General features: G+C 43.2%; 1 protein-coding gene across 1 annotated transcript in view; it reads right to left on the bottom strand.

The window, feature by feature from the left end:
• Sgpp2 (sphingosine-1-phosphate phosphatase 2) overlaps window positions 1–23,965 on the bottom strand; it is a 111,368-nt gene that overhangs the window by 48,486 nt on the left and 38,917 nt on the right. Inside the window, exon 2 of the mRNA XM_047547244.1 lies at window positions 15,883–16,041. Coding sequence (XP_047403200.1) covers window positions 15,883–16,041 — 159 coding nt within the window. The remainder of the gene's footprint in view (window positions 1–15,882; window positions 16,042–23,965) is intronic.

The following is a 23,965-nucleotide window of genomic DNA, read 5'->3' as shown; positions in this document are numbered from 1 at the left end:
GCTGGGATTACAGAGTTGTGCTATCACACCCAGCTCACATGTTTTATTTTAAAGCTGTCTTCTCAGAAGGTTTGCTTGCTGGGCTATTTAGACTTCGTGGGACACTGGTTTCCAAAAGAATAAATAGAGTAATCAAACAGAAAGTTTGCTGATGAGTTTCAAACATTCTAGACTTGCCGTAAGCAATTTAAATGTGAGTTACAAGTAAATTATAAGACCAGTCAGCCCTGTACCCAAAAGCCTGCTACTGGGAAAGGACTTCCCTGTCCACTTCACGACAGCATGCCTCTGGCCACTCTCTCCCCGGGCCCTTTATGATTCTTCACAGAACTTTACCTGTCTGCATTTAGACTATGTATTTTTATTTTCATTATTTTTTCCCTTTTGTGGTACTAGAGTTTGAAACTCGGGTACCACACCTGCCAGGCAGGTGTCTACCACTGAGCTACACCCCACCACATTTCCATCCTGAGTGGATGTTCTGCCTCGTCCAGAGTCCGGCAGAGTTCCTGACTCTATTCAGGCACCCAAATACTTTTGTCTGATGCATGAATGAATGAATCATGCCTCTTGGGATTCAGTGATTTTTTGTTTTTTAACTTTTAGACATTGACGTTAATAGCACTTGGTATATAGATAGAGTTGCGATGGCCTCATCCGATCTTTTCATGTTACGTGCGACAGAACTCAGGTCTCACTCAGTGAAGTGACAACCGGGCTCAGGGCTCGCTGATGGTTGGGTAGCACTGAACTCTGTCTCCTGGTGAGCAGAGCTGCCCCTGTGATTGTACAGGGAGCCTGAGCAGGAGTCCTGAGTGAAGTACACCAGGAGCGTGTGGTGCTGGAAGCTTCCAGAAGAAAACACTGTCACCTCTGCCCGATCCCATTAGCATACCTCTCGTTCCTCTGCAGGAAGAGCTCTTTCTTGCTTCAGGCTTTTCTTGGCCTGACTTTCCCCCAATCCTTCTATGTCTGGCTTCTTCCTACTCCTCGAGCCTTGAGTTTAAAAAGCTTGCGCCAGGAACCGACTCCTGACCACGGCTCTGGAGAAGGTCCCTGTGCTCCTCCCCCAGGCCCTCGGTGGGGCCCTCGCAGCCTTTCATTACCCTGCTCACTCGCTTGTCACTGTCTGTTCTGCCTCCACTCGAGGCCCAGGAGAGCAGGAGGGAATCGGGCTCATGGCTTGACCCCCACTGCTGGGCCCTGCACTCAGCACACAGTAGGCCCTTGTCAAGTGTTGGTTAAATGAATGACAAATGACTCAGTGTAAAGGTTGTGGCTCACCATAATAAGGCAAGAAAGAGATCTGATGCTCTTTCTCAAAAGTAAATGATGGGGTTGGGGAGATAGCTCAGACAGTAGGGTGCTTGCCTTGTAAGCACAAGGCCCTGGGTTCGATCCCCAGCACCCCCCCAAAAAATAAAATAAATGATATCTGGCTTCTGGACTGAGATTCCTTAGCAGGTCACAAACATGTAGAATTACTGCAGGTGGAGTAGCCCTTATCCAAGACGTCTGGGTCGGGCGCAGGGGCGCGCACCTGTATTCCCAGCGGGCGGCTGAGGCAGGAGGAGCGCACCTTCCAGTCAAGCCTGGGTGACTTAGTGAGACCGTGTCTCGAAAAAAAAATAGATAAAAAGGAAATAAAAAGGAATGGGGGTGTAGTTTAGTGGTAATGGAAGGAAGAGGAGGAGGAGGAGGAGAAGGACAATGGGGAGGAGCAGGAGGAGGGGAGGAGGGAGAGGAGGAGGAGGAGGAAGAAAGAAGAAGAACTCCCTTCCCAAAGTTTGTGGCCAGAAGTGTTTCAAATTTGGGTTTGTATTTTTGGATTTTGGATTTGCATACATAAAATGAGATATTTTGAGGATGGGACCTAAGTATAAACGTGGAACTGATTTGTTTCAAATACAATTTATGCACATAGACTGAAGATAATTTTATGTAATGTTTTTAATGATCTTGTGCATGAAACAAAGTTTCCTGGTGAGGAATTTCCCACTGGCGGTATCATGCCTGTGCTCAAGGGTCTCAGGTTTTCAGCGTTTCTGATTTGGGTTTTCAGATTAGCTACCCTCAACGCCACTGAAAACACTTTGGCGGGGCTGTGATGACGCTTGGTGAAATCTTTCCCTCAGGGCCACTGGAGAATCATTCTAGACAGGGGACAATTCCACTTTTAAAAATCCTTCAGGATGCTGCCTGAGACTTCATAGATATTCCTAGTGTGTCCTTACCATCCGGCACTGTAATTATCTCTTCACATGTTGCTCCTGCCGGGAACATCTCTTAAATCATCCTTGTTTAAATAGCCTTTATTTATTTTACCCAGTAGTTATTTATCGAGCTCCTGCTAAGTATCAGGTTCACGGAACAATAAGGAAGCACCTGGCAGGGGATGCAGATGCAGGTGTCTGGGCGGCTTTTCTAGAAATGCCATCTCGGTGGAGACCGAACCAGGCAGGAGAGGCAAGAGCCTGCAGGGCAGGGACCCACAGGAGAGACCCACAGCAGAAGGCAGAACCTGTACATGTCCAAGATTAGGGACTGCAGTGGGGCTGGGGGTCTCCTCATCAGCTCTGTGGTTCTGAGACACCATGGATATGGGAAAGGGCTGGAGGGGGAGATTTGGGTAGGAGCCAACTGTAAAAGGTCTTAGCGGTAATTTTAAGGTACTTGGATATTAAAATGCACTTAAAACATTCCTTTTTGCATTTGAGATAGATCACTCTAAATATTGTAAGAAGGATGGACTTGAGGTGTGCAAATAGCTAGAGGAGCCAGCCAGGCATGGTGGCACTTGCCTGTAATCCCTACTGCTCAGGAGGCTGAGGCAGGAGGATGGCAAGTTTGAGGCCAGACGCCGCAACTTAGCAAGAGCCTGTCTCTGAATAAATAAAAGAACTGGTGATGTAGCTCAGTGGAGGAGAGCCCTGTATTCAATCCCCAGTATGGAAAGAAAGAGAGACAGAGAAAGAGAACACCAAGCTGGGGATGTGGCTCATTGCTCAGTGGTAAAATGCTAGCCTGGCACAGGGATCCTGGGTTTCATATGCAGGAGGTTGGGTGGGGGCTGGAGGGAGCATGTTTAGACAATGAATGTGGCTGAGAGCGCAGCTCAGTGAGGCCCTGGGTCTGATCCCAGCACTACAATAACGACAGAAAAGAAATCAGCTGTATAGTACAACACATATTTGATGCAACTAATCAATAGTCTGACTGTCCTAATAGAATTCAAAGTGATTTTCCACTTATTTTAAATGATATAACACTCCTCAAAACTATTGCTGCTGGTGAACTATTCATTAGAAACAATGAAACAGTAGGAGGTGACCCAGGTGGACCTGCAGAGCAGGAGATGCCAGTGGAGCAAATCCTCAGAGCTCCCGTGAAAGCTGGAAAAGCCTGCTCCAAGAGAACATGCAAGACACAACAGAACATTTGGCTGTGGAAGGTGCTTTTGTAGATAGTTATAGCCTCTGAAGATAGTTATAGCCAAAGCTTGTGAATTCAGAGCTATAGTTAGGATGCCACTCTATGCTTCAGAGTGCTACCTGGTTTCCCCAGCTGGTATGCTGACTCCCAGCCCAGAGACGGTGACTCCTTCCTAATTCTCTGTTTACCTGCTGCTTTATTAGAGAAGGAGTTCAAGTACCTTGCAAAGTCGTGTTCTATGATGTAAAATCTTGGCACTTTACCCAAGGAGAATAAACACAAAGTGAATTTGGCCACCGAACGGTTCTTGACCATGCAAACCATAACAGTCATGCAGAGCAACCCGGGGTTTGCTCTGTGCAGTTTGCCTCACGATCTCTGTGAGATAGAAAACAAGTTCGGATTTAGGAAATGAGACATGCTATGTGGACAAATTATGGAAGAAAGGGAGCAGATCTACTGCAAAGGAGAGACCCAGAGACCTTCAAAGACCTCAAAGATGAAGCAGAAAAGGTTTTGCTGTTACCTGGGGAGGTACAGCACAGAGACCTGGGTATGGGGTGGGGTAAAGGCTCCTCTGTTTTCAGCAAGGGTCTCGAGGAGGGACTGTGTGCTGATGAGGGTGGGTGAGACTTCACTGAGTTTGGGGGAGCAGAGGTAGCAGGTATTTTGTCTCAATTGGCCATTAGGGACAGAGCTCCACTAGTCGCTTATGAGACAAAGAATGGGAATTTGGAGGGCGTGTGTCTGGGTCTGTCCTGGGTAAACAACGGTGGCATCTGTGAGTCTCAGCTAAGCCGCATGGTGAAGGATGGCTCCCTGCAGTAAATCCTTCCCCAGAACACCCTGAAGTTGGGAGGATCGTCTTCATGGCTTCTGTTTTCTAGAAGCATGGGGCACAGGCCAGGACAGAGAGGTCAACTTCCTTCCCCTTTTTTTAAGCCAAGGGATCTTGAATGCATTATCCAATCAGTTCTTCATTTGCAGGACATAAAAGCAGTTTTGGTACACGTGGTTCAAGATAAGCTCTGACCTTTGCAAACTCCTTCAGGCTCTGAAACCATCAGCAGCTTGTAGATGAAGGGAAAGCAAGAGAGAGCTGAGCTGAGCTTCCTGGAAGGCCCACACTGGCAAAGCCAAGCTCCCAGTACCCGGAAAAAGTGCAAACTCTCCCTTAAAATGAAAGGGATGGCCTGGGATGCAGCTCAGTTAGTCCCAAGGCACTTGTCTAGCACGTGCAAAGTCCTGGGGTTGATCTCCAGCACCAAAGGAAAGAAAGAGAAAGCGGTTCAGTCTTCAGCAAATATCTAAATGTCTTTCAGTCCTGCTCTGAGGTGCCCCGTAATCTCAGAATGACTAGGTATACAATTGCTTTGGCTTATGCGAGCCCCTTTATGGAGGGAAGGCACATATGCAAACCAGGACAGCAGGCTCCTGCTGGCGGATGACCTTGAGGTCCCTGCTGTTGGCAGCTTTCCCCTTCTGAGTCAGTCATCACCTCCCTTCCTGAACTTTCATAAGGGGTCGATTTCCCCATGCATTAATATTCTCTTTACGCCTTCCCTCTACAGTCCAGCCAAGCCTCTTCATGTCCTCCTAAAGGACCCTTTATTCCAGCCCTGATGCTCTGTGACGACATAAAGAGAGCTAACTTGAGAAGGAGCTCTGAGTGTTTCCCATGTCTTGTTTTCAGTTTCATCACATGTAATTCAAGTATTAATACCTCACAAATTAATCTTAGAATCAGGTAAGAATACATCTGGAAGTGCCCTGCCGTCTGTGGAATTGTATGTTTTTCTAAAACATTATTTTTAGAAACAATGACTCCTATATTCTTCTTTCTTGTTTACATGCTCCTGACATCCTATTTTTGGATATGGAAATGCTACAGTACCTACTGGGGTATGAAACTGACCAAATGATATTGTTCTACTGTGTGCATGAACAGAATCTGACAATAAGTCCTGCTATTATGTGTAATTATAATGCATAAATTAAAAAATTAAAAATAAAAAAGAAAGAAATGCGTCAGTACCTATTTCTAATTTGCTTATGGCCAGCTGGCTTCAAAGTAGAGGTGAGGAGCCGGGAGGAGGCAATGACACTACTGTCACGTCATCTTAAGGGGGAAGGACATTTTAATCATCCTTTATACTTTTTTTCAGACTCAGTGGAGATGCACCCAGACCTAGTTTAGGAACAAAGTGTTCTTATATATAACCAGTGCATTCTGGCCATGGATTTAAGGCCCCCCGCAATCCAAGAAGTGGAGACGTAAGCTTCATGGGTCTGTGAGAATACAAGATTCCAAAGACGTTTTATAAAATGCTTTCAAATATTACTATGCCTATATTCTTACTTGTATCAAGTCCTACTGTTCAAATGCAATTAATGTCCATTTCAGGGTCGGGGGTATAGCATAATGGTCCAGAATGTGCTCAGTGTGCACAAGACCCTGGGTTTGATAGACGGCATCAAACAAAAACAAAGACAAAAACAAAATCAATTTCAGATTGTAAATCTGAATTTGGGGGTCGTTCAAGTGACCCCCAAAAGAGTATTTATTGTCACTCACGTTTTGATTGGGGGGCCATCCACTTCAGCTTTTGAATAATTTCAATTGCAATACTCTATTCTACTGAACATTTTCTGAATCAAGGTCTATCCCATGCAGGATATTTATATTTTAATCTTAAAGATCTAAAAGTCTAAAAAAGCTCTCACATAGTATGTCTTAACATTTATTTCTCAAAAATCTACAAACTTAAACAAAATCAGCAAAAAAGAGAGCTAGATACCAGATCAACAGTCTTGAGTACATAGGTTATTGGGACTTTTAAAATAAAGACCAGCACCTGGTTTTCTGCAACCCAGACCCTGACAAAGTTGTAATGATTTAATCTTCTCAGTGCTGAAGACACACCCCATTTGATTGGCCTGTAGGATGAGTAAACATTCTTTGTAGATTAGTAGACTTTTAAAGAAAATATAAAACCCAGTCTTTAACGTACATTCTAGGAGCTTTCTACAGTATAAATCTAGGTTTAAATTTGTGAATCCTGCCTCCAAAATGGCAAAGTCCTCAAAGAAGATTTACCTTATTTGGAAAACTTATCCAAGTGAATGAGCCCCTGTCCTTAGCTTTTTTTTTTTTTTTTTTTTTTTTTTTTTAAATAAATTCTAACTAAACACCCAAGATATGGTCCTTGTTAGTTATAGAAAAATGAAGACTTTTAGTCCGTGTCACTGTGTCAATCTTTTGTAGCTAAATATTTTCCCCAGTAATGCAGACAAACCCTGAAAATTGCTCAATCTGTCTTTATTTCACACAGCACCTGTCTAAGAAGCCCTGACAGCTGGCAGCCACATTACAGGTGCACAATCAATTACAGAGTTGTATTAAGTGCAGGGTCTAATGTTCACCTTTGCCTGGATCTTCTATTATGGACTGATACAAGAATCTCTCTTATTTTACTCATTTAGTCTTTGTTTACCAGTGTGAGTTTAAAAGGAAGCAATCCTTCTGCTGCTCACAGCCTGCTAATTCCAAGTTAGAGTGTTTTGGAAAACCTTTAGAACATCATTCCCAACCCCCAGAGTCAAATCACTATGTGTTGGAAAAGCATTTTCGAATTGAACAAAACATTTTTCCCTTCAGATTTTGTAGTGCCTGAGAATGCCAGAAGAAATTTAATTTTAAAAGGAACAAAAAAACAACATCTTTTTCTACTTAAATCTGAGCATATGCAATGCAAACAATGAATTCATATGCATGCGTGTGTACACACATTCTCTCTCTTAGTGAAGCTGAGAGCAAAGCTTGCATGCTCCATTTGTACCCAGATCAGGAGAGCCCTAGTCCCCAGTTCTTCAGTGGGAATACATAAGCTTTGATTCAATTATTGCTTTTTAGGTTAAAAGATTGTGTCTATCTAATCCCATTCCTCTTTCTTGCATATCATGAATGACAAGTTATGTCTTACCTAATATCAAATAATTTATCACAAAGCAGTGAGGACAGATATGGATAGATGGAAAAGGGAAATGACCCTCAAATCAACAAATGAGGTAGGATTTAGGGAACTTTCTTATTTATTCAGTTTATGTTAATGGGGTTTACTGCTTGAAAAATGAAAAATAAAATTAATTGAACATGTTTCATACACACAAAATAGAAGCCAGAGTATATTTAACATAATTAAGGGAGAAAGCTCCCACAGAGCAGAGGTGGGAGGATTCTGGAACCTCTCAAAGAGCAAATCTAAAGAAGGGCTGGTAAAAAAAGGTGGAGGGGCTGGGAATGTAGCTCAGTGGTAGAGCACTTGCCTAGGTGAGTGGGGACCGGGCTCAGTTCCCAGCACTGCAAAGAAAAGGAAAGAATAAATAAAAAAGTAATTAAAAAGCACCTGAGTTAGACTCAGCTAGACTAGCCCTCCGCCGGCCAAGGGCCACCGCAAACACAGTGCCTCCCTGTCATTGTGTGTGACCAGTAGACTGAAAGGCCAGGCTGGCATGTTTAGTTCTTTGCATCACAGCAAATCCAACCTTATTTTTCTTTTCTTTTCTTTCTTTCTTTTTTTTTTTTTTGTTATTGGGGATTGAACCCATGGACATTTGTCACTGAGCTACATCCCCAATTCTTTTTATATTTTATTTTGAGTTGCCCAGGCTGGTTTCAAACATGTGATCTTGTTGTCTCAGTCCCCTAAGTAGCTGAGATGCCCAGCCTAATTTCCATCTTAATGGCATCCTTCCTCCAGGACCCTGGTGTTTCAATTTTATACCTAGCCAAGCTTTAAAATCCTCACCCATCCACTCATAAACTCAACCAAGCATTAGAGGTGACAGTTGGGGTGTGTTGGGCAATGGTCCCTCTCTGGGCGATGGCACTTCTGTTCCAGCACAGCATCCCAGTCTTAGGAGCCGTGGGGTGGGATGGAGTGAGGAGGGGGAGCAGTAGGGAAGAAGGTGGGCATATTTTCCAGCTATCATCATTAAGAGAGAAATGCAGGATCCATTTTTCAGGTAATGATGATGCTACGAGATCCAAATGTTTTTGTTCACAAGTCCAGGTTTAAGGTTTTTAAAAATCTACACTAAAACCAATATGTTCCTGCTTATTGTGTTTCAAAAACTGCCCAATACAGCTACTATAACAGCCCTATAGAGACGTTTGCTTAATGTTTAACTAAGGCTAAATTACAGAGTCTACTTCAGAGGGACCTGGCAGAATCTCTGACGCCTAAATCCATTGCATTCACTGCATGCTAGAGAGGGTTACAATCTGGCCATTGTCACTATGCTTAAAGACTCATTAATCTCAAGCAAGAACCAACTTAACGAGCAGGACAATCTTTTGAAGTGACTGGTGGTAGTGGTTTAAACAGGGGATTAAGAGATAATCACATTTAAAGTCATCTTTTGGCACTGAAGTTGACCCCAGTCTAGGGGGTGTGGAATACAGGGGCAGGGCAGACTTTTCCCCTGCCCTCCCTAACCACGTTACAAACTCCCCTGTGAGACAACCAGATGGTAGACTGCCCATGTCCAAAAAGACACGGCTCCATCTAGACATGCAATCACAAAGTTCACTTCTTAACCAGTTTATGGGACTTTTCAGAAAACAATACCCCAAACTACAGCAGTTAGACACTACCTAGCTAGTAGGCACAGTTTAAATGTAAAATTTTAGCCAAACATGATGGCGCACGTCTGTAATCCCAGTGACTCCAGAAGCTGAGGCAAGAGATGGCAAGTTCGAGGCCAACCTGGGCAACTTAGAGAGACCTCATCTCAAAATAAAAAATAAAAAGGGCTGTGGATGTAGCTAAGTGGTAGGGTGACCCTGGATTCAATCCCCAGTACCACAAATGAATGATGAATGAAAATTTAGGTCTGCTTTGTACTATAGGTACCAAAAAAAAAAACAAAAAAAACAAAAACAAAAATAAAAACAAAGCAGGAGGAAGTGGGAATCCATCATTTAAACTGGAACTCTCCAAGAACAGGACCAGAAGGGCCTGCCAGAAAAAAATCTTGTACTTTTATGGTCTCCTTACCACCAGGACTTTGCATCTGCAAAAAATAAGTGGAATTTATATTTGCCCAACAATAAAGCATTTTCTTTTAAAAGTACTTCGAGAGCCAGATGTGGTGGGGACATGCCTATAATTCCAGTGACTCCAGAGACTGAGGCAGGAGGATTTCCAGTTCAAGGTCAGCCTCAGCAACTTTGCAAGGCCCTAAACAACTTAGTGAGACCCTGTTTCAAAATAATAAATAAAAAGGGCTGGGGAGGTAGTTCTGGGTAAAGTGCCCCTGGGTTCAATCACCAGTACCCCAAATAAATAAATAAATAAATAAATAAATAAATAAATAAAAGTGTGTTTTTAATTTTGTGTTGAATACAAACAGCTGATTTAACAATTATGTAGCAATAGATTTGATATGCATTTCAAACACTGTCTGATACGGAAAAGATTCACACGCACGCACGCACACACACACACACACACAATTCATGAGGAGTCATAGCTGGATTATCAAACCAATCAAACCATTCATTGGTGTCTGTTCCTGTGAGGTTCTACTTCTTGGATTCCCCATAAACTTAGAATGAATCTCCCTTGCTTGAACAAGTTTGAGTGGGTCTATGTTTCTGGAAACTACAACACACTACCTGTATTACATCAGCCTAGGGCTCCTTTTAGGATCACAAACCTCTGCCCCAATCTCAAAGCTAATGGAGGTGGGAGCAATCCTGTGTCCACCAGTTATGGTTTGGATGTGAGGTGTCCACCAAAAGCTCATGTGTAAGACAATGCAAGAAGTTTTAGAGGAGAAATGATTGGGTTATGAGACCCTTAACCTAATCAGCGAATTAATCTCCTGTCAGGGATTGAGGGGTAAGTGAAGGCAGGTAAGGTGTGGCTGGAGGAGGTGGGCATTGGGGGCATGCCTTTGGGGTATACATCTTGTATTTGGTGAGTGGAGTCTCTCTCTGCTTCCTGGTCATCATGTGAGCCACTTCCCTCTGCCACACTCCTCAGCCATGATGTTCTGCTTCTCCTGGAGCCCCTAGGAATGGAGCCGCTGTCTCTGATTCTCAGAAACAACCAGGACCTTCAACATAATAAGAAAAATGTGTAGTCCCAGTAACTCAGGAGGGTGAGGCAGGAGGAACACAAGTCTGAGGCTAGCCTGGGCACCTTAGTGAGACCTGTCCTGAAGCAAAATAAAAAAGGGCTGGGGGGTATAGCTCGGTGACAGAGCAGCCCTGTCCAGTACTATAAATAAATAAAATGAGAATACAGAAAGCTTAGGAGAAGGAGTCGAAATGAGTACTCTCATACAGATGACTAGGGGGCACTGATGCTAAACAACATTCCTAAGAAGATAATCCAGCACTATGTATCACCAGTCTTAACAATTCTATCAGTGGTCAGTCTCTTAGGAATTGGCTTCTCATTTCCTAATAGATAATATAACTTCATTTTGGTCTGGTCAAGAGACAGTTCAAAGACTAATACATGGTTCACCCTTGTACCAGCATGTGGAAAACAAAATTTTTTTTTGTACTAGGGATTGAACCCAGGGATGCTTTACCTCTCCTTTTTTTAAAATTTGAGACAGGGTCTCACAAAGTGACTGAGGATCTAAGTTGCCCAGGCTGGCCTTCAACCTGGTATCCTCCTGCTGCAGCCTCCCAAACTCTGGGATTATAGCATGCACACCCCTTCAGCATGCTATATTTAATGTTAATTTGGATTTTAATCTTTTATTATATCTGTATTTTGATTTTAATCTACTGCCGCATTTTTTTTTCTTACATCTCATCATGAATGCCATGAAATATTTGTGAAAAGAGGCAGGATATAAAATAAGTAAAATAGGATAAGAACAGAGAAAAGGAGAATTCCAAACCTCAAGGATCAATTGTGGCATCAATATTTTACGAAATGCAGAACAACTTTATTTAGCAAAAGGTGAGTGAGATTGCTTCGTGTTAAAAGTCAGGCGCCCCCGTCCAGTGTCAGTGGAATCGCATCCGACCTTTTTAGGACACATCAGTATGACTGCAAGCTCATTCTTTTTCCTTTCTCTTTTTGATCAGGCTGTCACCAAGCCAAACTAGAAGTCAAGAACTCAGTCAAGACCCATCTTGGCTGAAGCCCCGTCTACTTCTGACGGGAACTCTTACCAGGTGACCCACTCACGGGCTTTTCTGTCCTGAGGTCTAAGATTCTTTTGAGTTCAGACAGGTTAAAAACCCTAATATGGGACAGAAAAGAGAAACAGTAACTTGACTGATGTCTTTCAGCTAACTGAACACAAGCTTTTCTAAATGTTCTGGGATGAAATACATTTGACTTATCAAGAAGGGCGCATAGAAGACACCAGAGGGGAATGTAGATAGGATTGTGTCATAAACATGACCAAAGCAGCGGAATAGAATGTGGGGAGAGTCATTTTAATATCAAGCCCCAGTGTTAACATCTTAAAAAAGAAAAGACAGTGAATGCTTTTCACTCTGAACACTTACTTGTGTTAAAAAACAAAAATGTGGGCCCTGTCTGCCAGAGGAGGCCTGGGGCAGGATCAAACCACTTTGCCACTTAATCCAATGCAATCCTGGGCAAGCAATGAATCCTCACTGTATTTCAGTTTCATGACCTGTCAAAGGGTTGGTAAAGTAGGATTGCTGGTAGGATTAAATGAGGTAAAATATGTAAAGCACTGATAGAAATATATATATATATATATAATATACATATAGAAAAATATTTACATATTTATAAATTCAAATATATATGCATCATCTTTATATTCTTACATATATTTTATATTTTTATAAGATTTTCTATTATTATATGAAGTATTAGTGTTCCAATCTATAAAATATTAACCTATTATAAAGAAGTTCAAAGAAGATAAAGATGCTCTAAATAAAGGATGTATAATAGGAGGCCAGAGCAATCATAATTGTAAAGAGAGCAGTTAACACAACCATAAATTATGCTAAGCTGCTTCAGACAGTATGAGTCACCTCTAATAGAACAAATGATTTTTAAAAGCGACAAGAGCCCTTGGATCTTCATCCCATGACAACTACTGAATTCACATACAATTTGACAGGAGGTTTGGCACTCTTGAACAAGCAGCTGCCTTCCAACTAATTTGGGGTGAGATAAGATGTTACGAAACTTGAAGTTCTCCCCTACGGAATCGACATCTGTCCACTCCTTGAAGAGGTTGTCACTAATTTAGGAATGAATGTCTCTTACGTGAAAAAGGTTGCCACAGAAGGAAGCCGCCTTCCCTGGCTGGTTCAAGTTCAAGAACACTTCACCCTGCTCCACCCCACTTTCCCTCCCAACCCCCTGCAACCAGGGAGATTTCCCTTCCTTTCTCCACTTTGCTGTGACCTCTAGCTGACCACACAGAGTAACAATAGAACTTTCACTGTGGGTGCCGGTGGATCAGACCCACTTAAAACATCAAGTAACAGGTGGCCGGCCTCAGGACAGGGTGCAGACTCACAGGTTGCACCTACCTTTCTCAGGCAAAGATTTTAATTACTCACTCTCTGACAGATACCTGAGTCATGCTGCCTCTAACAGACCCACTGACCACTTTGAAATGAGGAGTCCAAAGTGTAAAATATCCACTAGTAATAACAACCCGAGCCCCCAACCACAGCCTCCTATCAAGTCTGAAGGCTTCCCAGTTCACAGCCTCCTATCAAGTCTGAAGGCTTCCCAGTTCCTTGGGGAAGTTTTTCTACCTTCAGTGGGGAAACATGTGCCGGTGTGTGTGTGTGTGTGTGTGTGTGTGTGTGAGAGAGAGAGAGAGAGAGAGAGAGAGAGAGAGAATATAAACAAAGCTCAAGCACCAGGGGTTTTCCATGGGGTTGCAGATATTAAGGACAGAAGATAGGCTCACTGCTCTGTCTCCTGCCCCAAACCCAGTTCTCTGGCAGACCTAGAGGGGGGCTTCAGAAGGGGCAAGGGGCAAGGGGCATCTGCATCAACATTCCCTCCATCACCTGTCAAGATGTGTGTGTTTCTGCAGATTCTTTGGTCACACTTTTGTGATTTAGAAACTACACTTCCTGGCTAGGCAGGAAGTAGGGATGAGGAAAGGAAAAAGTGGCCTCTAGTTTTAGAGAAAAAAGGATAAAAGAGGAAGAATGTAGGTCCAAATTATCAAAGGGTACAACTAGGCGGTCCTTTAGATGAAGAGGCTTCAAAACTGGGTTTCTGCATTTGGTCTTTGAGAATTCTTTGTTCAGTTGACACATGCTTTACAAACGTAAGCCTAGCTAGGTGCGGTGATACACACCTGTAATCCCAGCCGCTCAGGAGGCTGAGACAGGAGGATCATGAGTTCAAAGCCAGCCTCAGCAAAAGCAAGGTGCTAAGCAACTCAGGGAAACCTTGTCTCTAAATAAAATATAAAATAGGGCTGGGGATGTGGCTCAGTGGTTGAGTGCCCCTGATTTAAATCCCTGGTATAAAAAAAAAAAAAAAAGTAAACCTACACTGAAAACAGGAGATATTTTAGGAAAAACAGAAGAATCCAGCAGATCTGGGCTCATTTTACCTTGCGGTAGCCACAGGTGGAACCCAGGGGTTGCTGCTCCCTAGTGCCCCCAGGTGGCCATGGGGTGAATGACTCCCATAGAAGACGCCCCCAGACCCCCAACCCTGGTCCCTGTCCCGGAGGAGTAGATTTTCTTCTCTTGACCCCAAAGCACTTTAATTTATATCCTTGATCAGGTCCACTCTACTTGTACTACAAAGGAGAAAACGCCCACAGTGGGAAGGTATTTAAGTTCACACAGGATTTCCTTTACATCCAACTAAGCACTTCCAATCCTGTTTTTAGGACATAACCTTGAGTCAGGAAACCCCCTAAAACTTCCTCTGCCAGCTAAGCAAACTTGGACCCTAGAATTAGTTGATGGCTGACTCCTTTGCCTGCTGGGACTAGTTGCTCTGTGTTTTCCTGCTCAAACAGCAGCTTATAGCTGTTCGCAGGTGGTAGGTCTGAGCTCTGGGCCCTCCCTACACCCTCTCAAGGCACACTACTGACTCCCTCTTACAGAGGAGGATGGTAAGACTCAGGACAAGGGGACGGGATGTGACCTAACTACGCCTGATCGCAGGCCTGCCTGACCCCAAAGCCTGTAGTACATCTGCAGTACACCTCGCTGCCTCACGCTATCCACCATCCCCCCCCCCCCCCCCCCCGCCTTACATAAAAACCAGAACTCGGCCAGACATGTGGTGCTCACCTGCAATCCCAGCCACTCAGGAGGCTGAGGTAGGAGGATGGCAAGTTTGAGGTCAGCCTGGGCAACTTAGCAAGACCCTGTCTCTTTTGAGGGAATACAGGTTGCCATTTCTCTGGGACAAATGCCTAAAAGTAAAATTCCTGGGTTGTATGATAATTGCAAGCTTGTCATTTAATAAACTGCTAAGCTGTTAAAAAAATGAAAAATAAAAAGGACGGGGACGTAGCTCAGTGACGGAGTGCTCAGCTAGCGTACAAGAGGCCCTGGGTTCCATCCCCCGTACAACAACGAAAACATCAGAACTCACTGGGACCTAAGCAAAGTTAATTGATAGGGAAAAGAAGCCCCGCCCCTCTCCTGGACCTGTCATGGGCTTTGTGCATGGCACCAGCCCCGCTGTGCTGGAAGGTCCCTCTGGGAAGACACTGCCTTGCGTGTTCCACCTTTGCACTGGAGACTAGCAGCAGCCTACTGCTTGGAGTTGTTAGTCAACAGCTTCTAATTTTAGAGTTTGATCAAATTTTACTAAAGTGCCTCATTTTTATTTTATTTTATTTATCTTTTAGTTCTTGCAAGCTGTGCTCATTTGGTCTTTTAAAATGCCCCGTAGAAGGGTGTATTTCATACCCACTGTGAGTTCTTAGAAAGGTCCTCTGTTCTGGGCTCATCATTTCTCCCTGTGGGGAGGCATAGAGGCTGGTTTTGTCTTTACAAACAATACAAGTTGCCCTCAGATTTGCTTTCTCCAAATTAAATTAGACGACAAATTCTACTACAAAGGCTTAGGAAGAAATTAAAAATACAAAGAACATATGTGCAAGCTAGGTGCAGTGGTTCACACCTGTACTACTCAGGAGGCTGAAGTAGGAGGCTCTCAAGGCCAGCTGGAGCAACTTAGCAAGAGGCCGTCTCAAAAAATAAAAAGGGCTGGGGATATTGTTCAGTGGTGAGTGTCCCTGGGTTTGATCCTCAGTCCTGGGGGGAGGGGCATAAAGTTCACATATGCAAAGTACTTGAATACCAACGCAGACAGTTGTCTTAGAAGTAATAGTGGTTAGTAAGTAATAGCAGTTATGGGCAGGGGAGATAGTTCAGTGGTAGAACACTTGCCCTGCACGGTTCGAGCCCCAGAATACGACCACTATAGTACTTACAACCCATATCATGACCAGCCTTCTGGATAGGTAAGGATCAATATTCCAGTGAGTGAATGGAAGAAACGTGATGTAGAACACTTCTTGACCCAAAGCAGCCGAAAATCGGAACAGGTAATAGTAGAAATAATTCTTGACGATGTACTTCTGTACGTAAGCCTAGAAGAGAAACGTTGGAAGACTGTGAGTTCATTCAACATGTCCCCGTGACCCCAGCCTTAAACTTGCAGGCCTTGATCTCCAAGGCGCTCCTCCTCCCCGTCATGTCATTGTGGTCTCCCTGGAATCTACACTGCCATTGAACACCTGTGAATTCCAGTTTGTCCACACAAACATACAAGACATTAGTTTTCCATAAAACTACATGAGGGGCATCAAAGACAAAAGTACTAGGGGAAGACTCAGAAAAGCCTGGCCTTTTTCTGGTGTATACAGAAGGCCTGAAGTTGGGGGAGGTCATCTGTTTGGGCACCAGATGGGCTCCTGACTGTGGTGGGCAGAAGGCAAAAGTGTGCATGCCCTAACCCCAAGAACCTGTGAATGCATCACCTCAACCTGGGGAAGGGACTTTGCAAGTATCATTAAGTTGATGACTTTGAGATGCAAAGATCATAGATATCTGGGACTCAGTGAAATCATGAGAATCCTTAATATGGTGGAAGAAAGGCAGAAATGACAGAGTCAAGAGCAATTTGAAGATGCAACACTGCTGGTGTTTACAATGGAGGAAGGGTCCCTGGGCTGAGGAGTGCAGGTGGTCTCTGAAAGCTTTAAAAAGCAAAGAAACAGACTCCCCCTTTGGATCTCCCAAAGGAAGGCAGCCCTGATTTTATCTCGATTTTAGCCAAATCACTTTACAATCCCCACTTGCAAAACTTTAAGAGGATAAATTTGTGTTGTTTCATTCACTAGGTTGGTGACAACTTGTTATAGCAGCAAGAGATATCTCATACACAGACTTGAGAAAGATCACTTGCCTCTGAACTTCAGTTCACCTTTTAAATGGGACTAATAAAGACAACCCAGCACAGCAATGTTGTGAGAAACATAGCAGCACACACGGGGTCTTTTGACACATGCTCATTTCTACTGTATCTTCCCTCCCTCTTGCCCTGTGAAAGTGACAGGGGTGGGCGGGGAGACTTGGAATTAAAACAGGACTAGCAATCTATTTAAAACTTGTAAACACCTTTATATGATGGTATGTTATTAATAAGTCAAAAACAAAAATATTGCAACCCTGTCAAACAAATCTGGAGAGAGGAATTTTAATGCTACTGAGAGCAGTCATACACAGTCACATACTTCATCAAAACCACGTCAAAGTGAAATGCCTGATGGGGGGAGGGGAGAGGAAAAGAAACCGTGCTATTGTAGGCGACCTGGCAAAGACCTTGTGGGTCTGGAGTTTTGTTTTGCTTTGCACAAAGTCTGAGGGTTTTGAATCCCGGGGGAGTTCAGGATTTATTTTGCCAATATTCACGGGTGCCTATGAGGTCCAGCGTCTGTGCTGGGTGCTAAGATTATTCAGAACAACCAGGAGCAATCTGAGCTTTTATCTGGTATGGGGGATTTGTAATGGGAGGGAATAAAAAATTAAACACACCAATATTGTGTTTAAGGTCTTGAAAAACGCCAACAGTACTTTTATATTTGAGGGATAAGAAAAGATGACCTTGGCTAGGCGTGGTGGCACACCCCTGTAAGCCCAGGTACTATGGAGGCTGAGGCAGGAGGATTACAAGTTCCAGACCAGCCCAGAAACTTAGCACCTCCATCTCAAAATGAAAAGGGGCTAAGGAAGTAGCTGAGTGGTAGAGTGACTCCAAGTTCAATCCCCAGTGATGGAAAAAAGAATGTCCCTGGAAACTGCCAGGATATGACTATTCTCAATACTGCTGGCGGCCTACCAGGTCTGCATTCCTCTCCTTTTTCTCCCTAAGAGGTTCCTGATTTGATTCCAGCCTCTCTGTCCCTGCCACAGGGCCCTGTGGTGCAGGGGAAGGTCGACACTGCCCTCTGCTCCAGCAATGGATGGGGATTCGTCTATACCAGTCATGGGGAGTTGGAGAATTTCAGCCTCAAGCCAAGCAGCACACTCCCCTGGAGACAGCTACTGGTTGGGTGAGCACATGTTATAAGCGGGGTGCGGGTGTGGGGGGTGTCTCTCATTGGGAATGAAGTGCATTTCTAAATGAGTTCCAATTAGAGATAACGGCAATAGATCCACCTTAAATAGGGACAAAAATGCACAAAATGAATCCAATAAAGAAGTGCTAAGATATGGTTAGATTTGCAAAACAAGAATGAGGGATTGTAACAAATACCTGAGTGACAGATGCCTTTCTCCCTCTAAAGCAGAACATGAACTACCTGATGTAAGAACTAATCTCTGCAGGTTCTGTCTTATCAATAAACACCCAAGGGGCCTGACCTTGACAAAACCCTGTCAAGAGCCCCTTTTTACATAAGGGTTACATATTTTTACCCCACAGTTACCAAGTATACCTGGTTATCTGGCCTGCTTTGAAGATTTTCAAGGAAAAATTTTGCCAAATTCTAACACGGGTCAAATTCTTCCTTAGTATCATTACATGGTACCAAGTGTTATATGATGTCATAAATACTTAATGACAATCATTTTCCTCCTCTAGAGATTAACCTGAGACCTTGGCTAGGCACAGTGGCACACCCCTGTAAGCCCAGGTACTATGGAGGCTGAGGCAGGAGGATTACAAGTTCAGCATCTTAATTCTAGTGAACAAATAAAAAGGTCACCAAGGGTGATAAAGCTGCTTAAGTCTTTCATATTACTAATTAGTACCTTTAGACATGCTTTTCTATAATCTCTCAGGAATTCTTTTAGAGATTTAAATACATGTATAAGTATATTCTAGTGCAGGGGTTCAAATTTATTTATACCCAATTTTATTGGTGCATTATATTGCACACAATAGTGAGATTCACTGCTATATATTTATTCATGCACACAATACAACAACATAATTTAGACAATAACATTCCCCATTATTTCCCCTTTCCCTACCCGCTCCTCCTGCTGGTCCCTTTCCTTTCCTCTAGGATCTCCCTTCAATTTTCATAAGATCCCTGTTCCCTACAACTTTCTTTCCCCTTTTCTTCTCTAGCTTCCTCATATGAAAGAACACATACGACCCCTGTTTTTCTGAGTTTGGCTTACTGCACTCAACATAAGTTTCTCAAGTTCCAACTATTTTCCTGCAAATGACATAATTTAATTCTATTTTATGGCTGAATAAAACTCCAATATGTATAAACATCATATTTTCTTTATTCATTCATCCATTGGTGGACACCTAGACTGATTTTATAGCTTGGCTATGGTGAATTCTGCTGCTGTAAACATTATGCATGCATCACTGTAGTAAGATGACTAATTCTTTGGGGTAAATACCAAGGGAGTGGTATAACTGGGTCAGATGGTTCCATTCCTAGTTTTTTGAAGAACCTCCATACTGACTTCCATAGTGGTCATAATTCATAATCCTACCAATAATGTGAAAGTTTTTCTTTTTCTCTACATCCTCTCCAGTATTTATTATTGTTTGTATTCTTAGTGGCTCCATTCTAACCAGAATGAGATGAACTCTCAGTGTAATTTTGATTCCTATTTCCTTAATTGCTAAAGATGTTGAACATATGTTCATGTATTTCTTGACCATTTGTATTTCTTCTTTTGAGAACTGTCTGTTAGTTCATTTGCCCATTTATTAATTGGGTTATTAGGTGTTAAGTTTTTTGTGTTCTTTATAATTCTGGATATTAATCCTCAGACAGAAGAGTAGCTAGCAAAGACTTTCTTCTATTCCATTGGTTCTGTCTTTACAGAGAATTAAATATTTTTAAGACTTAAATATTCTCTAAATTTTCTTAGGAATAGAAGAACCAAAGGTGAAATTTAAAATATCAGCATGTGCCCAACGTGATAGCTTATGACTGTAATCCCAGAGACTCAGGAGAATGAAACAATAGGATTCCAAGTTGGAGACCAACCTCAACAATTTAGCAAGGCTCTAAGCAACTTAGTGAGGCCCTGTCTCAAAATGAAAAAAAAAAAATCAGCATGTATGTAGGACACTCAAAAGATTTCTTATTAATAACTTCTCTGTATACATGATTAAATACTTGAGAGTCAATATTTATCACCAAATTCTAGGGAGTTATATGTACCCAAGTAAAGTAGTAATTATTTGTTTTTTCAGAAAAAGAATCTTGAGTTTTCTTTGTAGGAAATCTTATTTTATAGAACTCCAGTGTAGTTTAGGGAAGTAACAGGAATTTCATTTATAGTATATGTGTTGGTCTTGTTGAAAGTAATTAGAGAAAGAAGAAACATATGTTATGTTATGGTGTTATGGTTTGGATCTAGACTGTCCCCCAAAGGTTTGTGTGTTGAAGGCTTGGTCCCCAGTGCATCCATGTTCAGAGGAGGGGCTTTGGGGAGGTGAACAGGATCAGTGGATTTTCTGTTGATGAGTTCTTAATTTAATGGACTTTTGGGAGGTGGTGAAAACTTTAGAAAAGGGAACCTAGTTGGTGGAAGGAGGTTACTTACTGTCCCTGTTCCCTTCCTCTGTCTCTGTCTCTGTCTGTCTCTCTATCTCTTTATTGGTTGCCATGAGGGTAACAAGCTTTGATCTGCTATACCCTTCTGCCATGATGCTCTGCCTCTTCACAGGCCCAGATGGCCATGGAAACAGCTGACCAAGGATTGAAGCCTCTGAAACCATGAGCCAACATAAATCTTTCCTCATTTAAGTTGATTTCTTAATTTGGGTATTTTGTGACAGTAGTGGAAAACTGACTAACCCACATAGGTTAGAAATAGAAATAATGGTTAAATTGGAATGGTAGAGAGAAGGGAAAAAGGAATCCCAGTTGGCCACACATAAGCAGTTGATGGCTGAGGTTCTGGGGTGTGTTTCCAGAACACAGGTTCAGGAGACAAGGACTAGCAACTAATCTTTTAGACAACAAAACATGAGAACATTAACATTTAGGTGGGTGGAGAGTCCCTCTTAGAAATAAAATGCTTTGAGCTGGTGGAAGTGGCACACACTTGTAATCTCAGCTATTCAGGAGGCTAAGGCATGAAGTTCACAAGTTGAGGCCAGTCTGGGCAACTTAGCTACCCTGTCCTCTCCTCCCCTCAAAAAAGTGTTGGGTATGTAGCTCAGTTGTAGAGCACCCTGATTAATACCTAGGAACACACACACACACACACACACACACACACACACACACACACGTGGTTCAGAGGTTCATCCTTTGTGTATGCCTTCTGTGCTGTGATCCCCCCCACACTTTAATAAATTTATTATGCCTTTTCCTGCTATTAAAAACATGCATCTTAGTATGCATATCATCTGTCACACAGCCAAATGAAGAAGTGTCTGGTAATCAAGGGATGATAAAATGAAAATCACCCACACAGTCATCATTAGTGACTGTAAAAGGTCACTGATAATCTCTTTAGTGGATCTGATTTGTTGGTTTGTTTTCCTTTAAAAACAAAAAAGCGTTTTCATAGAGTTCTGTGTGCTCTCAGAATCCCAGGAATCCATCTTTCCTTTTTGGTCATAGATTCTTCTAAGTTGGGGTTTTCAGTAATTAAACCATTCAGAAGGAAGGAAGCTGCTGCGTGCATGCGTGTGTGTGTATGTGTGCGTGCGTGCGTGCGTGCGTGTGTGTGTGTGTTTTACTGGGATTGAACCCAGGGTCACAGAACTACATCTCCTCCCTCCCCAGTCTTCGGGATGATGGGCCTGCACCTCCATTCCCGGCTTGCCGTGCGCAGGTAGCAGGTGACGGGTGTTCTCTTCGAGGCCACCTTCCATGTGGAAACAGTCAGGAAAGGGAGGAAGCCCTCCAGGTTGACGGAGTGGGATAAGAGGATGACCACAGAGGAGCTGTGCCTTCTTGACTCAGCTCTGACACGAGCACCTGGACACTGTTTTGTTTTCTAAACATGCCAAGGAGTCCGAAATGCAAAAGAAAGGGGACGCACCGGGGCAGCACCCTGGATATAATAAGGGCAGACGGCAGAAGAGCTCGTGCCTGGCAGACTGGGCTGCTGGCCCAGCTTTTGAGCTTTCAAAGGGTGAATACAAGAAATAGCTTTCAGTCAAAACAATGTGTGACCTTGGGGAAGTCAATTTGCCTTTTGGAACCTCAAGGGACTCAGTTGCAGAGGATGCGGAGGCTACAGTAGGATTACCTCACTTTCGTTCAGTTGCTTTCTTCCTTTTCTTGTGCTCTGCCACTGAGCTGTGCCCCCGGCCCTCAGTTGCCTTTTTCCTTTGAGGTAGTGGGGATTGAACCCAGGGGCACTTTTCCCAGTGAGCTACATTCGCAGTCTTTTTAATTTTTTTTTTTTTTATTTTGAGCTAAGATATCTCTAAGTAGCAGAGGCTGACCTTGAACTTGTGATTCACCTACCTCAGCCTCCCACGTCACTGGGATTATAGGCATGTGCCACGGTGTCTGGCTCCCTCAATTGCTTTTTAATGCACAATTTAAGAAAAAAAAAATAGGAGAAATTTCATCAAAGAACATGCTGCCCAGTGCCTATTACATAATAAGGCTGCAAGCCTGTCCTCAGGGGTGAAGGTGAGGGGCCGGAGGAGAGCTCTCAGGCCAGGCCCCCACCCTGCAACAGCGTTCTCTGCAGCATCCCAGAGCAGTTCAGTGGTGAGCTTGATGACTACTGACCTTAATCGCTTCCAGACCCCAGATATCACCCTGTAATTAACTTTGACCTTGAGGACACAGGCTGCAGTTATTCCAACCTTGAGGTCTTTAAGGGGTTTGATAAATTTGGTACCACTGTTGTTGCAAGGTCCTATCTTTTGTTCCCATTTTTTTCACATTGGAGTTATAAATATAAGTTTTCTTCCAAAGGTCAAGTTCAAGGTACTTCGCTATCTCAACAGAGCTGGAAGGAGTTCATGTCCAGGAGGAGGGTAAACTGCAACTCTAAGCAGTTCACTTTAATTAGAAGCAGCAGAAAGAGCTCATTCTCTGGGGCTGAGAGAGAGATCTAATCTATACAGGCATAGACTCAGTGTTATTTTAAAATGACTTCAAAATCCAAAGCTCTTTCACAGAACACACTAACAACAGCCTTGCCTTCACAAAGGCTTATCAAACAAAGGACACAATTACAACAATGTAAAGATCTTAATTGGCTTTCTTATTCTAGAATTGGGCAACACTTCATTCCAAGAAATAGATGGAGTGTCGGATGGACCCAGGGCCTCATGCATGCTAGGCAAAGCTCTACCACTGAGCTTCATCCCCAGCACTTTTATTTTTTGAGACAGGGTCTTGCTAGGTTGCCAAGCATCTGGCCTCAACCTCCTGAGTCACTAGGATCACAAACATGCACCACCACGCCTGGCCCCAGCCCTTTCTTTATATTTTGAGACATGGTCTGCTAAATTGCCCAGGTTGGCCTTGAACTTGTGGTCCTCCTGCTTCATCCTTCTGAGTAGCTGGCATTATAGACGTGGGCCACCATGCCTGAGAAAGTTGATTTTATATAAATAAAATGGATTTAAGAAAGCAGATTGGTCATTTCAAAGTTCCTTTCCTTGGAAGGCTGGGGAGAACACAGAACAATAGGAAGACAAATGACTAGTTAATGTGAATTTGCTTTTGGTTGCTGTTTTTTGTGTAAGTCTTAGGTAAAGGGAACTTCATTATCATGCAATTGAAACTGGTCTGTTTGGGGAATTTTGCAGTTACTTCTAATACTGATTTATCAGAATATCAGGTAAATAGCTTAGTTTCTGTGGAACTTCAATGTGAGTGACTCCACTGTCACTTTTAGCCTTGTCTGTTGGGGTTTGGTGCAGGAGCTGCAGTCTAAAACAATGGCCTCTTGTAATTTTCATTTAAAAGACCTTGGTTTAGTGTGGTACGACAGACTAACAAGAAGGAAGCAAATGAATACAGAGTGGACTGACCTGGGGAACAGAAAAGAACCCAGGGAGAGTAATTTCACATCAATTACATGGTCTCCCTGAGCCTCCGTTTCCCCATC

This window comes from Sciurus carolinensis, chromosome 3 (assembly GCF_902686445.1).
Source record: "Sciurus carolinensis chromosome 3, mSciCar1.2, whole genome shotgun sequence".
NCBI classification, from domain to species: domain Eukaryota; kingdom Metazoa; phylum Chordata; class Mammalia; order Rodentia; family Sciuridae; genus Sciurus; species Sciurus carolinensis.
This window is presented reverse-complemented; position numbering and strand designations above follow the sequence as displayed.